The sequence below is a fragment of the Zootoca vivipara genome, chromosome 17 (assembly GCF_963506605.1).
Source record: "Zootoca vivipara chromosome 17, rZooViv1.1, whole genome shotgun sequence".
NCBI classification, from domain to species: Eukaryota; Metazoa; Chordata; class Lepidosauria; order Squamata; family Lacertidae; genus Zootoca; species Zootoca vivipara.
Genome location: NC_083292.1, coordinates 18,105,316 through 18,121,878, shown reverse-complemented (window position 1 = coordinate 18,121,878; position 16,563 = coordinate 18,105,316). Strand labels below are relative to the sequence as shown.

Below are 16,563 nucleotides of genomic sequence, written 5' to 3'. Positions count from 1 at the left end.
TTTTTGGCAAAATAAAAAAAATTCCTTCAGTAGCACCTTAAAGACCAACTAAGTTTATATTTTGGTATGAGCTTTCGTGTGCATGCACACTTCTTCAGATGTGTGTATCTGAAGAAGTGTGCATGCACACGAAAGCTCATACCAAAATATAAACTTAGTTGGTCTTTAAGGTGCTACTGAAGGAATTTTTTTATTTTGCTTCGACTCAGACCAACACGGCTACCTACCTGTAACTTTTTTGGCAAAGTTGTTGAGTTTTTCTTTTGGGGGGGGAGGGGGACTATTTTGAGCTATTTTAAAGGAAATCCCCCCCCCAAAAAATCAACACTTCTGACATGGGTTGCCATACATCCGGGTTTCCCCAGATATTTTTAGCAGTTTTCAGAAATTCCGCCCAGGCGCTATTTCCAACAGGCAAATCCTGGCTATATCTGGGAAATCCCGGGCGTATGGCAGCCCTATGGTTGGCTATGCATCTGGGGAAGGGCGGCAGCTGCGTAAATCGCCCCCCCCCCCGGTCTTATCTGCCATGTGTCAATCTTCCCAGGGGTGTTCAGCACCAGCTTTGCGGCCTGCTCACACCAAGAGAGGCCACTGTTGTGTGACTTCCTCCAAGCACAGGTAGCTGCAGGAGCCAGTGAGGCAGGCGTGCGGCGGGTGCAGGGACTGGAGCGGAGGATCTCGGCTCTGCAAGCAAGCCTTGGGGAGAAGGAGCTGGAGCTCTCGAGGCTGCGCCAGACCATCTCTGCCTTGGAGGCTGAAAAGGCGTCTTGGAGCGTCACTGCGGAGAGCCTGGCAGAAGAGCACAAGAAGCAGCTGGGCTCGTTGCAGCAACAGAAGGTGGCTTTTTTGTGACTTTCTTGGCTCAGTCTAACTATGGAACTCCCTGCTGCAGGAGGCGCGCTTTGCCATAGAAAGTAATGCAAAACGGATTAATCCGTTCCAGACTTTTAAAAACAACCCCTAAAACACCAAATTAACATGAATTTTACTATCTAACGAGACCATTGGTCTGTAAAATAAAAGCAATAATCAATGTACTGTACTATTAAAATAAATAAGGCAGTATTGTAGATGATAAAAATTAAAATTATTTTTTTCTTACCTGCACTGATGATAGTCATTGTTTGGATCGGGGGGGGGGGGCTTTTATCCACTTCCACAGTCACAAAAACAAATGAATCGAAAAAGCCTAAAAACCACACAAAATAAATAGCAAAAACAAAAGCATGGAACTTAATCCGTTCCGGAAGTCGGTTTGACTTCTGAAATGTTCGAAAACCAAGGCACAGCTTCTGATTGGCGGAGGCGCCCTGGAAACAATAACCAACAGCCGCATCAGACGTTCGGCTTCCGAAAAACGTTCAAAAACCGGAACACTTGAGAATCAAGGTACCACTGTAGATGCAAAAGGGCAGTACCGCCACCTGTGCGTTGGGGAACCTCTCACTAGAAAGCTGTGAAGGCATTTTTCTGTTCACCTGCAGGAGGAAGAACTTACGCAGCTGCGGGAAGAGTTGGAGGGCAAAAAGCAGCAAGCCCTGCGAGAGGTAGGCACGGCAGCTCCCCTTGGCTCCTTCCCCGCGAGAATTTCCCTTTCGCGAGTCCCACTGCAAGGAGGAAACGGGCTGAGCTTCACTGCCTTTGCTGTAATTGGGGTTTGGTTTGGTCCGTGGCTGTTCTGCAACCACAAAACCCAAATCCTCCTTTGGATTAAGCCGTTGTTAATTCTTATTTTATATAACGCAAATTATATGCTGCTTGGTTGTAAATAGAACTTGGTTTATTTATAAGAAAAAACCATTAAAATTATCCATAAATTACAAAGTTAAAAACAGACATTTAAACATTTCTAAATATAGCAGCTGCCTGTTTGTATCGTGCAACATTTTTGGTATTGCCAGGTGTTTGGGGGCGGTTCATTGTAGGCTGAGAGTCATGCCCAGAGTTTTTCTCTACAGTCCTTAGAGCTAGGAAGTTGCTTTTGCTTCTTATTTTCTGCAAATAATAAAGTTGGCTTCCCCCCTCCCCAAGTGCCATGTTCTGCCCAGCATGAATTTGCTGGCCCCGCTACTGCCTTTGCTAACCATCTTTTCGTGGGTGCTGCTGGTGGGAAGAGCAGGGCATCTGCTTGGCTTGCAGAAGGTTCCAGGTTCCATTCCTGGCAGTGTCCCCCGTCCAAAACCCTGGAGAGCTGCTGCTCGTCAGTGTAGGCAGTACTGGGCTAGACAGGCTAATGGTCTGACTCAGCGTAAGGAAGCTTCTGATTTTAATCATCCCTTTAATTCAGAACTTTGAGGACTGGGAACTTATTTTATTTTGAAGGAAGGGCTGTAGCTCAGCGACAGAGTACCTGCTTTGCATGCAGAAGGTCTCAGGTTCGATATCCAGCATATTCAGGGACGTTTCTGCCTGAAAATCTGGAATCTAGAGCAGGGGTCCCCAAATCTAGAGCAGGGGTTCCCAAACTTACCCGGCTTCGGGCCGGTTCCTCTGGCACTGATTGCGCGGCGGGCCGGAGGGCGGGGGAACTCCCTCCCATACGCGCATGCACTCACTTTTTCTGGCGCAGCGCAGCGCCGGAAATACCTTCTGTGTGTGCGCAGACGTCATTTCAGGTGCACTTCCGGGTTGGTGCGGCACCAGAAATAGCTTGTGCGCATGCGTATGGGAGCGTGTTCCCCCGCCCTCCGGCCCGCGCATGCGCACAAGCTATTTCTGGCGCTACGCCGACCCGGAGATGGGCAACTGCACCACGGCGCGCTGATATGAGTGTCTCCACCCCCACCATTCAGCCCGGACACTGAGATCCAGCACCGAGGGCCTTCTGGCGGTTCCCTCATTGCGAGAAGTGAGGTTACAGGGAACCAGACAGAGGGCCTTCTCGGTAGTGGCGCCCGCCCTCCCAGCAGATGTCAAGGCAACAAGCAACTATTTTACTTTTAGAAGACAACTGAAGGTGGCCCTGTTTAGGGAAGTTTTTAATGTTTGATGCTGTAATGTTTTTAATTTTCGGTTGGAAGCCGCCCAGAGTGGCTGGGGAAACCCAGCCAGATGGGCGGGGTATAAATAATAAATTATTATTATTATTATTATTATATGAGCAGGCGGCGGGGTTTGTCGGGTGCCGCACAATTGGCTCTCGCGGGCCGCATCCAGGCTGTAGTTTGAGGACCCCTGATCTAGAGAGCTGCTGGCAGCCAGTATAGGCACTACTGAGTTAATTGGATTAATGATTTGACTCATTATAAACCCCCATCATTCACCCTGGACACTGAGGTCCATCTCCGAGGGCCTTCTGGCGGTTCCCTCACTGTGAGAAGTTACAGGGAGCCAGGCAAAGGGCCTTCTCAGTTGTGGCACCCTCCTATCAGATGTCAATGAGATAAACAACTAATTGAATTTTAGGAGACATCTGAAGGTAACCCTGTTTAGGGAAGTTTTTCATGTTTGATGTTTTCTCGTGTTTTTAATATTGTGTTGGGAGCCGCCCAGAGTGGCTGGGGAAACCCAGTCGGGTGGGCAGGGTATAAATAATAAATTACGATGGTGATTATTATGTTTCCATCCACAAGGAGTAACCAACCACCCAGTAGTGGCACCCACCCTGTGGAACACCCTCTCATCAGGTATCGAGGAAATAAACAACTATCTGACTTTTAGGAAACATCTGAAGGCAACCCTGTTTAGGGAAGTTTAAAATGTTTGATGTCGTTTTTGTTTTAATTTGTTGGAAGCCACCCAGAGTGGCAAATTTTTCATTTTTATTTCTTGTTGTTGTTGTATTTTTGTATTGTGTATTATTGTGTTTTAATATTTTGCTGGAAGCCGCCCAGATGGGTAGGGTATAAATAATAAATTGTTGTTGTTGTTGTTGATGGGTATAAATAATAAATTGTTGTTGTTGTTCTGTTGCTGCTGCTGCTGCTGTTGTTATTTTGCAGTGGCTCTTTGAGTGACCAAAAGCAGGGTGAAATATGGCATGTTCTGACTGATTTTCGTCTCTCTCTCTCTCTCAGCTTGCAGAGAGCCTGAAGCAGGCAAATGCCAGAGCCCTCCAGGAACAAGTGGCCAAATTTCAGAAAGAAACAGAAGACCTTCGCGAGACCATAAAGGTGGCTATTACCCACGATGCCTTGAGGCATGGGCTGCTACTGGGCTACTCCTGTGCTAGCAATTACATTTGTATCCCAAACTTCCCCCCCCCAAGGGGTTAACTTGGAAGGTTGGTGGGGTGTCTTCCCTTTTACCCCAACAACCTTATGACTGTGCAGTACCGAGCTCGATGGACCATAAGCCTGACTCGGTCCGAACTGGCGCTCAGGTCAAGCCATCTTGCTCTGCCCACTTTTGCTCTCACCCCGCCCACCGCTCACATGCGACACGCCCACATAGAGATGCTTCTCTCGTTTTAATTTTTTTTTTGCTTTTTATTAGGCTTTTTTACTTGATGATCAAACGCAGACAACAAAATAACCAAAATAGTAAAATGACAACATCAAACAAAAAAGGAAAAGGAAAAAAAACATACAAAAAGCACACATACAACCATAAATCCATAAGTTCTTACATATGGATTTATGTCACCCTATTCTTTAATCCCATTTGCTTTTCTTCTCTAATAGGCTTCCGTCCTCCTCAACGCGGGTCTGTTTTATCTATTTTCTAAACTGCTCCTTTTATCCTTTCTTCATTTCTACTGTTTTAGCATATAAGAATATTCTCTTTTTTCCATTTGGGATATCCGAATTTAAGATGCCCAAAAGGAAAGCTTCTGGTTTCTTTATAAAGGTTTGCATAAACATTTTTTTCAACTCCTCATATATAATATCCCAGAAGTTCTTAATTTCTTTGTAACTCCACCACATGTGGAACAGCGTCCCTTCTGCCTGTTTACACCTCCAGCAAGCGTTAGATCTCGTTTTATACATTTTGGATAGTTTGCTGGGAGTTATATACCACCTGTAGAACATCTTCAAAAGCGATGCATCCCTCAGGCTGACAAAGACTTCTCGACCCTGTCCTAAGTTTAACCGCCGGTCTGCTTTTATTCTGTGGGCTCTGCCGCTTTCTTCCCAGGAGCGAAATGCTGAAATTGCCCAGCAGCGGAAAGCTATGGAACAGCAAGCCAAGGAGCTAAAGCAGGAAGCTCAGGAAATGGTAGGGGCACATTATTATTATTATTATTAGCCCATTCTTCCTCCTCATGGCAAATGGTAGGGGGTCATTCATGGCAAATGGAAAGGAAGCAAGAACATTTCAAAACAGTTTGAAACATTTGAAAAACAACTACAATTCAAATATTCCAAAACATCTAACCTTAGCTGCCAAGTATCCCGTTTTTAGCTGCCAAGTATCCCGTTTTTCGCGGGAAACCCCCGGATTTTAATCCGTTTCCCGCTGTTCTCCCGAATGGAGAAAATCCCCCAAATTTCCTACTTGCCAGAGAGCCTCCATTTTGGGTGCTGCTCTGCCCATGTGTGGCCACCGGAAATAGGGCAGAGCGGCACCAGAAGTCACTTCTACACATGCCCGGCGGCCATATTGCTGCACATTTTTCAGCGGGAGACTTTGCAGGTATGCATCTAACGCGTTTCTTGACTGTCTTTTGGGCGAAAATCCACATTGTTGATGGTGAATAAAGTCCTGTAGTTTAACGTTTTAGCTTTGATTTTTTTTTAAAGGGTGCTGATAGTTGTTAGGAGAGGCCCTCTGTTCCCCTCGCAGAACTACAATCCCCAGAGTTCTCTGGGAAGAGGGAGCGATGTTTGAAAACGGCTCTGGGGATCATAGCTCCACCCTGTTCTTCTCAGGCTCAGAACTCGCTGCTCCAGGAACGGAAGAGCCGGGAGGCCGAGACGAGGGCCGCCCTCCAGATGCAGCGCAAGGCCCTGGAGGAGCAGGAGCGGAAGACGCGGGGCAAACTCCAGGAAGCCCTGGAGAAGGAGAGGAAACTCAGCCTGGCCTTGCAGGACGAAGCAGCCGACCTCCGCAAGGTAGCTGTTGAGAGAGAAGAGCGATTCTGTTATCTCCGTGACAGCCGGGGCCGTCTTTAGCAGATGCGGCGCCGGAGTGCAAATATCTGCTCAGCGCCCCCAAATTACCATGGGTAGTTGGGGGGGGGAAGCTGCGCACTGCCAGCCGTGGGGGTGGGTGGGTACGTGCAACTCTCCCCCATGCCGCTGCGGGAGAGCAATCCCCACAGAGGCTTGGGAGGGAAGCGGCACGCCTGCCAGCCATATAGTTGGTGGGGCGCAGCTTCCATCCCAAGCCTGTGCAGGGATCGCTCTGCTCCCACGGAGGCTTGGGAGGGAAGCTGCATGCCCACCAGCCTTATGGTTGGCAGGGCACAGCTGGCAGGCATGCAGGGATAGGGGAGGCCGCTGGCAAAGCCACGGTGCTCCCCCACTCGCTAGGGCGCCCCTGAGAGGCTGCGCCCTGGCGCAACACACCATTAAGCCATGTGGGAAAGGTGGCTCTGGTGACAATCCGCTGGCAGAAGGAGTGGGATGGAGGGAAGAGGATGCACATGGACCAGGTGGGAATAAACGTCTGCAGCCTTGAGGGGCACATTCCTTTCTATGGTGCATTTGGGGGCTGCATGCCAGTGGGGGACAGAAGAGCAGTACCTTCGTTCTGTAGGCAACACTGCAGCCGTGCAAAAGGTTACCCTATGCACACACATCTTCATCCAGGCCACCAAGAGGCATTACCAATTAAAAGGATAAAAGAGTATTGGGAAATAATTTATAATGAATTGGGGGGGGAGTTTAAAAGCACCTTTCCAAAAAACAACAAGACCCAGAGTCTTTTTTGTTGGGGATAATTCAGACTGAAATTCCCAGGTGTCAAAAAAGGTTATTTATGTACGCCACTATGGCAGCCCGTCTTTCGTTAGCCCAAAAATGGAGAACGGGCGAGGTCCCAACCAAAGAAGAATGGCAACTTTAAACTGTTGGATAGATGCACAGCTTGCGGATCTAACTTAGAGAATAAGGAAACAAGAAGAACATTCGTTTATTGGAAAATGATTATTGAATATATGGGGGATAATTGTGTACACTTGAAAACGTGGCAGCGTTAAGATAAATTCAACAGGGTAAATAAGTTTTGATGGAAGAAACCATGGAATGCTGAATGGCAGGGACAACCAGCTTCCAAGAGACTGCGAATCTACTCACACAATTAAAAACTGGCAGTGATCTACCCCTTTGGGGCAGGTTCAGGTCAAAGTTGTAGAGTTTTTTAGGGAGGAAAGCCCCATTTTTTGGGGGGGGGGATCAGGGTGAAGAAACAAATAGAAACAGTTGCTTTTGAGCAAGAGATGCAGAACAATTAAATCAAGAACAAATAGATTTAAAAACAGTTTTTATCCAAGAGCTATAACCATCTTAAATGCTGTAACTGAATCAGTGGTACCTCGGTTTATGAACACAATTGGTTCCGGAAGTATGTTCATAAACTGAAGCGTTCATAAACTGAAGCGAACTTTCCCATTGAAAGTAATGGAAAGTGGATTAATCCGTTCCAGACAGGTCCGCGGAGTACTCAACCTGAAGCGTACTTAACCCAAAGCATGGGTGTAATTGGTTCCGGAAGTGTGTTCATAAACTGAAGCGAACTTTCCCATTGAAAGTAATGGAAAGTGAATTAATCCGTTCCAGATGGGTCCGCGGCGTTCGTAAACCGAAAATTCGTAAACTGAGGTGTTCATAAACCGAGGTTCCACTGTACTGTAATATGATCTTGGGGAATTGCGATGTGTGTGTATGTGTGGCTGTAATTGTGTTTTTGTTTTTATGGGGTGGCATTCAATTTCATTGTACTATGTACAATGACAATAAAGTACCTACCTACCTACCTACCTACCTACCTACCTACCAAGAGATCGTTAATGAAACAGTCAGCCTCACAGTGAGAGCTCCGTCTTCTGGTATAGCATTCTAGAGGGCGGGATGAGGGGCCAGGGCCAGATGGAGGAGCCAGTGATCGACTGCGATCCAACAAAACCTCTCAGGGATCGACCAGTAGATCGCAATCGACCTGTTGGACATCCCTGCTGATTGGTTTAGTTTATATAAAATATGCTGGGATTTATTGCTATGTAAAATAAAACCATGGAAAGAGAAGAAGGCAAGTCATTGATATTTTAAGGTGGTCTAAATGAATATTCTAAATTGTAAAACAGAAAGTTTAATTAAAATAGATATATTATTTTTATCATTCACCCCACAGATGGGATAGCTCAGTTGGTTAGAGTGTGATGTTGACAACACCAAGGTCACAGGTTCGATCCCCCAAAGGACAGCTGCATATTCCTGCATTGCAAGGGGGTCGGACAAGTCTATGGCCGGGAGAGTAGCAAATGTGGCCCTCCAAGGCTTTCTTTCTGGCCCTTGAAAGATGCCACACCTCTCTCTGGCCCTGCTTTTCGCCCTCCTTGAGTGAATCAAGAAGACATCTGAAGGCAGCCCTGTTTAGGGAGGCTTTTAATGTTTAATAGATCACTGTGTTTTATTTTTCTGTTGGAAGCCGCCCAGTGTGGCTGGGGAAACCCAGGCAGATGGGCGGGGTATAAATAATATATTATTATTATATAATTTGTAAGCAGTGATTTTATTTAAAATTGTGGGGGGGGGGGAGAGCTGCAGAACCCCTGGTTTGTGCATGGCCTAATTTCCAAAGATAAGCGTCTTTGCTCCACCCACTTTTTTGCCTTCTGCCCCGCCCTCTAGTGGCACATGACCCCGGAAGCGTTGTCCACAAAGGGCTGCAGCCCTAGGGTTGATCTCCTTGGGCTGAAGCAGGGTCCCCACCCCTGAGAGGGGAGAAGGAGCGAGTAGGACAGGGAGGTTTGAATTAAAACCGCTTCTCCTGGTGTGTTTTTTTCCTGCCCTAGAGGATCCAGGTGTTGGAGGGCGAGGCTCGGGAGAAGAAGGGGGCCATGGAAGACCTCCGGGCTCTGCTGCAGGCAGAGAAGGCAGAAACCCTGAAGAGGCTGCGAGAGGAACTGGAGTTGGTGAGCGGGGAAGAAGCAACCCCTTCGTGCATTCTGGGATCCCCCTTCCCACAGAAACAAGAGTTGTAGCTTCAGAATTGAAAAAAAAAATGTGTAAAAGTACTCCTCACCCCCCCCCCAAAAAAAACCCAGAGTCCTTTTTGTTGGGGATAATTCAGACTGAAATTCCCAGGTGTCGAAAAAAGGTTATTTATGTATGCTACTACTGCAGCCTGTGTTTTGTTAGCTCAAAAAATGGAAAACTAAAGAAGACTGGCAAGTTAAGTTGACAGAATATGCGCAGCTTGCAGACTTAACATATAGAATAAAAAGAACAAGAAGTATATACTTTTAGAGAAGATTGGAAAACATTTGTTGGAAAATATGGGAAATAAGTGTGTACAGCTGAAAACGCTGGCAGCAATTAAGATAAAGTCAACAGTGTAAATAAGTTATGATGGGTGTAATAATGTTATACTGAATGGTATATTTTCCGTAAAACATGCAGGGATTTATGATATGTAAAATGAACCATGGAAAGAGAAGAAGTGACTGATATCTTAAGGATGTAAAAATGAGTACTTTAAATGGTAAAGAATCTGGGACCTTTTAGCATGTGCAGCGATGCCTTTCCACACAGATACTGTGTAAATGTTAGCCGTGACAAGCCTGGGGTACACCAGCGATATGTGATCAAGACAACGTGGTTTCTGTGTGTCTCTCTCTGCCTAGGAAAAGCTTCGGGAGAAGGAAAAGTGGCAAATGCAGTTGCAGCGGATGGAGGAAGAGCAGCGCCTCCTGCTGGCCGAGCAGCGCAAGGCGTCCCAGGCACAGAGTGCAAGGGCTGACGGCTCTCTGGCCAGGGAGGTTGCCTTAGCATGCCAGAGACTCCGGGACCTGCTACCCCAAAAGGCCGGCCTGCCCCAGACGCTGCAAGGGTACAAGTTGGATTCAGTGGGGACGGGGCTGAAGGGCATTGCTTGTTGCAGAAACACAGAACCCAGTGCTGTTCCTGGGTTGAAATTAGTTCTTCACATTTTATCTCGCCTCTACCAGTCCTAGCCACTTTCTAGCTTCCTAGCTTTCCTGGAATCATAGAATGGCAGAGTCGGAAGGGACCCCTGAGGGTCATCTAGTCCAACCCCCGCAATGCGGGAATCTCAGCACATGGTTCCCCCCATCACCTTTGTCTTTGTTTTTGTTTTAGCTCTGCAGCCTGATTTCAGGGAGTGGGCAGGCTTTGCTTTTATTTCTCCAAAATAGCTTCACACCTTCCTGTCCTCCGCATATACAGTTTTAATTCTGGTCTTTTTGGTGTTTTTAAAAAAGTGGTGTGTTTTTTTTAACTACAATCCTCAATGACTGGAGTGAGGGCAAACCTCAGGTCCAGGGGGCCAAATCCGGTTTTGAAGTCCTTAAAATATTATTTGTTGCTATCAGAGAGTTGGCATCTTATCTATGGCCCGTGTTTAGTTTGCCCATTTCCCCTCCCCCCAAGGAGTTCAGGCACACAGTTCCCCCCACCACCACCCAACATGTTATCCTCACAACAACCCTGTGAGGTAGGCTGGGACAGTTGTGTTCTCTCTTTCAGCCGATGGGCCACCCAGTGATTTTCACAGCCAGGTGGGGATGAGTCCAACAGCCCAGTCGCTAAACCACGGGAGTACCTTGTCCCCCCCCCCCCAAGGTTCATGTTGGCCTGTGGCTTTGCGGCCTGTTCGTGCGTTGCATTTACATGGAGGAAGGGATTGTGTGATTTTTTTTTATTTATTTTTTGTGGGGGGTGACCTGCCAAGTGACTGCACTTTCCCCCAAAGACCCGGGAAGTCCTGGTCACTATCTCAGGCTACCTCTCTTCACCCCCCCACCCCCCCAAGGAAGCCAGCCCTCCTCTCCTCCAGCCATGCCCTCCGCGCCTTGCAAGAGGTGACAGAAGAAACTCAACGCTACCTTCGAGAACTAAAGCACGAGGCAGAGGCACAGAGACACCAGGCCCTTCAGATCCAGAGGAAGAAGGTAAATGGGGTTGAGCTGCCATCTCTTGCCTGGGGGTGGGGGGGTGGGATATAACTTAGGCAGTCTGGGGGCCTCAGTCCCCTGAGCAAGGAGGGTTTGGAATCAAACAGGTTTGCTCCATTAATGATGGGAGAGAAATTGGCTGCCAGTAGGGTTGCCAGACTCAGTAGAGGACAGGACTTCTGTGCCTTTAATTGCCCTGCTATCTTTTGAGTCTGGAAACCTTAAAGAGAAACCAGCAGACCCTTTGCTTGGAAATTATAACAAAGGGTCTGCTGGTTTCTCTTTAAAGTTTCCAGACTCAAAAGAGAGCAGGGAAATTATAGGCACAGAAGTCCTGTCCTCTATTGAGCCTGACAACCCTAGCTGCCAGCCCAGAGCCCAGAACACTATAGTGGAGTATGTAACCCCAGCTCAGTAGGAGGCCAATTTTTATACCTCCATTCCAAGCGCAGTCCTTTAATTGTCTGTCCAACTGCCGTGACTTTTCTGCCATGTCAGGAGCGGGAGCTGAGGCAACAGCAGGAGAAGCTTCACCTGGAGAACCAGTCGGCTCTAGACACTCTGAAGGAGAAACTAGTCCAGGTGAGCAAAAAAAAACCCCCACCCCATTAGCTCTGCACAACTCTGGCTGCCTTCCGCTTGATTTTGACCATTGCATTTCATGCAATGTCAGAGGACCCGGGTTTAAAAGAGTACCTACCCACAGCTGCAAATGTAAAGAAGAAGAAAATGTTCAGCACACACAGCATTTCTTAAAATTATAAAATAGTGAATTAAAGCTACTCTTCTATAATGCTAGAACTGGTGGGAGCAGGTTCCGTAGTTCTAACTATGCACAGGTAGAAAACATTTTCTCTTTTCTACCTGGAAACTTTCCAACTTCATTGGTGGCCCTGAAGCAGGGATGGCCACCAATTTGGATGGCTGAGCCTAGAGCTTGTCGATCAGAAGGTCGGCGGTTCGCATGGGCGTAGGCAGGGGGGGCAGGAGGGGGCAATTGCCCCCCTAGAAGCAAAAGGCTGAGGGGCGCAGCGTGGCAGCACCAGGCTCCCGCTCCCGGCGCGAAGCTCCAGAGGCGCGCGGGGAGTGTAAGCTGAGGAGCGCTAAGTGGGAGTGGGGAGCATAAGCGGAGGAGGCAGCCACAGGCTCACGTTCCCCGCGCGCCTCTGGAGCTTCGCACCGGGAGCGGGAGCCTGGGGCCGCCTACTTGGAAGACCTGGGAGGCACAGGCCACGTAGCCCCACCCACATTCCCACTGTGGCCCCTCCCCTCTTGCCCCCGCCCCTTGCACCCCTAATTTTGATTCTGGGTACGCCCCTGGCGGTTCAAATCCCCGCGACGGGGTGAGCTCCCGTTGCTCGGTCCCAGCTCCTGCCAACCTAGCAGTTTGAAAGCATGTCAAAGTGCAAGTAGATAAATAGGTATCGCTCCAGCGGGAAGGTAAACGGCGTTTCCGTGCGCTGCTCTGGTTCGCCAGAAGCGGCTTTGTCATGCTGGCCACATGACCTGGAAGCTGTACACCGGCTCCTTCGGCCAATAACACGAGATGAGCGCCGCAACCCCAGAGTCAGTCACGACTGGACCTAATGGTCAGGGGTCCCTTTACCTTTAAAAGAGGATTAGGCAAATTAATGGAGGAGAGGGTTATCCATGGCTACTAGCCAGGATGGCTCCACGGTCAGGAGGAAAGGAGCAGGAGGGGAGAGGTGCTGTTGTTTGGTGGGGCTGAACACATCTATGTAAGCTGTTGGGAATCTCATTCCAAAGTCCAGAAAGCCATTCCTAGCTATCAGGAGCCCAGTTCCTGTCCCATTGATGGAACACCAGTCAACCATTCCGGACAAAGTTCAGCCACCATCTGTGGTGACGTGGAGCAGGTTTGATGTTGGGCAGTGAAAATGTTTGCCAAGCCTGCGAGTTCTTCTGGGGACCTAGGAAGCTGCCTTCTACTGAGTCAGACCGTTGGCAGCTCTCCAGAGTTTCAGGCAGGGGGTCATTCCTGATCTCCTAGCACCCTTCTTTATGAAAAGCTCTGCCACTGAGCCAGGGCGATCCGGTTCCCCTTCAGGACCACCTGGAAGACATTGCCACCTTGCAGAGCAGCTGGGTGAAGGAGACAGCGGGCAAGGAAGACGCATCGCTGCGCCAGCAGCTGCAGAAGGACGACGAGCAGCAAAGCCAGATAAATGTGGCCTCTTGGAAGGGCAGGACATCCTGCCAGCTGGCCAGTGAGTTTAAGGAGGAGCTGGAGGCGGAGGTGGAGAGGTGAGGACCCCAGGAGCTATCTGAACGTACACGTCACTTGGGAGAACAGGTGACACCATGGCGAGATGTTTTGTGGCTTTCTCTCTCTCTCCCCTTGCAGGCGCCTGTCCAGGGACAAGCCCGTGGATTTTCACAGGCACCTGGAGGCATCCGGTTCGGAATTCAGACAGTTCTGCATGGTAAAGGGGAAACGGCGCTTGGGAGGCGTTTGGCAAAGGCCTTTGGGCAGTGTGGGAGTTGGGACCCCTGCTCTGTACACACTAAGTCACTGCCTCCATGCACCTCTCTTGTCCAGCAAGGCTGCAGTCCAGTGCTAGAGCATCAGGGAAGGGATGTGGTTCAGTGGCAGAGCCATCTGCCTTGCATGCAAAAGGTCCCTAGTTCAATCCCAGGTAGGGACTCCATCTGAAATCCTGCAGAGCTGCTGCCAGTCAGTGTAGATGATTCCAATCTAGATGGGCCACTTGTCTGACTTGATATGAAGTCTAGGCAACAATCTTGGGGGCCACATGCCAGTGGTGGGCGGAGCCCAAGGCAAAAGTGGGCGGGGCAACACTTGAGGGTTTTTTAAACCTTTGTATGGTAGGTTAGTTTTCACAAACACTCTCTGCCCTCCACCCAAGGGACACAATTGCAGCACAGACTCGCCAGACAAAAGCACTTGAGGGGGGTGTATCCTGGGGAGAGTCTGGCAGGTCAGACTGAGACCTGGAGGGTCTCACCCCACCTGAGGTTTGTCTCCCCTAGTTGATGACCTCAGTCCTTTCTGCTGCTTTTCCTTCCTCTCTCCAACCTGCTTTCTGCAGGGCCGAAATGAATACCTGCAGCCCGGCCCACTCTGTTCTCTAGCGCTGAAAGCAGACCCTTTCTCCAGCCAGCGGCTCTTCAGCACCCCAAGGCTGCTGCAGCACCTGCAGAGACGAATCCGAGAACTGAGGGCAGAGAATGCCATGTATTGCAGAGGCAACGCAAGTAGCTGTGGCCATCTGCGGGGGGATCTCGCCTACAGAAGCAAGGTAGGGGAGTAGAAAGGGCAAGGTCTTAATTCCGCAGGAGCACTTGGTGTGTGTGGGGGGGAACCTACTGAGAATTATTTGGCTTACTGAGAAGCTGTTTCAGTTTTTTAGGTATATGAAGAAGTGTGCATGCACACAAAAGCTCATACCAATGAAAAACTTAGTTGGTCTCTAAGGTGCTACCGGAAGGATTTTTTTTATTTTCCCAGGAGACCAGGGCCCTGCGGGATTTGTCATCTTTCCGCAGGGCCTGCAAGACAGAGCTGTTCCGCCTGGCCTTTGGGTTAGACTCAGCCTGACCCCTGTGTTTTCCTCCCTCATGGCTTGGATTTATGGACTACTTGAAATGAGGCTGCACTTTAAATTTTAATACTGTATTTTAATCTGTATTTTAATTAATTGTTTTTATGTTTTATTGTAATTCTGTTGTTGTGAGCCGCCCTGAGCCCAGTTTTTGACTGGGGAGGGCGGGGTATAAATAAATTATTATTATTATTATTATTATTATTATTATTATTATTATTATTTTGTTTCAAATTTTTAAGGCAAGTTTCTAGTCCATATGTGGGAGACGATATGCTTGAAAGTGGCCTGTGGAGAGCTGAGAAACTGAAGATTTTGAATGGCTGTCCACAGCATTTCCCTGCTCTCGATGGCGAGCAAATGACGAGCAAAACAAAAATTATGCATTTATTTATATTTTGCGGAGTGTATTATTTTACATGTGTGTGTGTGTAGTATATTGCATTTTCCTGTATTTTCCATCATTCCACCTCATTGACTGGCCCCGAATTCTAGCAATACAAGAGTTTTCTGCCTGATCCACTTTCTCCACATATGCATCATCTTACACATCCTGTATCCCACGCCCCTTCCTGCATTTCAGAGGCACCTGACATCGGAGCTCTCCTCCTCTCAGCTGCACAGTAAGAGCAGCTGGAAGTAGGTTCGAGTGGGATGGAGGAGGAGTCACAACAGCGAGGAAGTCGGAAAAGCTTCACCCAGTAATGGTGCTTTGTGCGGAGTACAGCAGAGGAAGGAATAACCATGACCGGAAGAGATTTCAAAGCCGCTGGTTTGAGGACATCACAAGAGCTCTGAAGCTGGAGGTCCAACTCGCCCAGCATCTTGTTCTCACACTGGGCAACTAGATGTCTCTGGTGGACAGTTAGATGTCTCTGGGAAGCCTAAAAGCCGGACCAGAGATATTAGTCTCTTGCAGCAAAGAATCCTGTAGCACTTTAAAGACTAACACACGTATTCTTGCACAAACTTTCATAGGCTATAGACTGCTCCGCAAACACATGTGCCATCTACAAGTAGTACAGTAGTACCTCTACTTACGAATGTTTCTACTTATGAATGTTACTACTTACGAACGGAGCTTTGTCCGCCATCTTGGATGTGGTTTAGATAGGGTTTTTTCTACTTACGAATTTTTAGATAGGGTTGCTTCTACTTACGAATTTTTTCTCCCAATGCATTCCTATGGGATTTGGCTTACAATTATTTTCGACTTACAAATGTGCGTTCGGAACGCATTAAATTCGCAAGTAGAGGTACCACTGTAAATTCCTTTTTATAATACTAAACAGAGCGCCAGCGTGGTACAGTGGTTAGTGTCAGACCTGGGAGAACCAAGGATTTTAATCCCTGCTGACCCATGAACCTCCCTGCCTATCACTAACTCTCAAGCTAACCTACCTCACAGGGTTGTTGTGAGGGAAAAAATGGGGGGGGGGTCAAAGCGTTCACGCAGCACTGAGGTCCTTTGAAGAAAGGTGGGATATAAATGTAACATAAAATGATGCGATAGGGAACTTTTTTTAAAAAAATAAAAAGTGCTGAGTTTGGGCAGCCGTTTGCGGCTAATCTGGTCAGTCGTGTGATTGTGGCTATAATTGTGCTATGACTCTTTCGTAGCAGGGCAGAGGTTTAAAGGGAAGAGTAGCTATTGTACCTTTGGGGGGGGGGGAAATGGCAACCAAGAATGGCAAAGGGTCCCTAAAATATTCCTAGCAAGTGGTGATAAATTTGTCAGAATAAGCCTTTATCTTTTTTTTAAAAAAAGGATTTCTAATCAAATTTTTGAAATGGAAGTAAAAGTTCAAATTGATGATGCTGAACAAGAACTAGACGGTAAGAACTGTTGGATAGTGGAACAGTATCCCTCAGAAGGTGGTGGAATCTCCTTCATTGGAGGTTTTTAGCAAAGATGGGGGGCACCTGTCAGGGATTTTCTTTAGCTGCAATTCCTGCATT

The 16,563-nt window shown here is 48.1% G+C and overlaps 1 protein-coding gene across 1 annotated transcript; it reads left to right on the top strand.

The window, feature by feature from the left end:
* Positions 1-460: 460 nt before the first annotated feature.
* On the top strand, positions 461-16,430 carry LOC118076189 (trichohyalin-like). Its single transcript, XM_060269823.1, has 14 exons — positions 461-497; positions 548-840; positions 1,488-1,550; positions 4,020-4,115; positions 5,080-5,160; positions 5,814-5,996; positions 8,900-9,019; positions 9,731-9,936; positions 10,879-11,017; positions 11,519-11,602; positions 13,089-13,285; positions 13,386-13,464; positions 14,092-14,301; positions 15,188-16,430. The coding sequence occupies exons 1-14, from the start codon at positions 461-463 to the stop codon at positions 15,245-15,247; spliced, it is 1,848 nt and encodes a 615-aa protein (XP_060125806.1). The 3' UTR covers positions 15,248-16,430.
* Positions 16,431-16,563: the final 133 nt, after the last annotated feature.

What these genes read in the sequence shown, in the direction of transcription:
- LOC118076189 (XM_060269823.1), top strand. Translation starts at nt 461, where the DNA reads ATGGTTGGCTATGCATCTGGGGAAGGGCGGCAGCTGC. An exon ending in AGCAGCAAGCCCTGCGAGAG is followed by an intron (nt 1,551 to 4,019) that starts GTAGGCACGGCA and finishes TCTCTCTCTCAG; the next exon opens with CTTGCAGAGAGCCTGAAGCA. An exon ending in ACCTTCGCGAGACCATAAAG is followed by an intron (nt 4,116 to 5,079) that starts GTGGCTATTACC and finishes CTTTCTTCCCAG; the next exon opens with GAGCGAAATGCTGAAATTGC.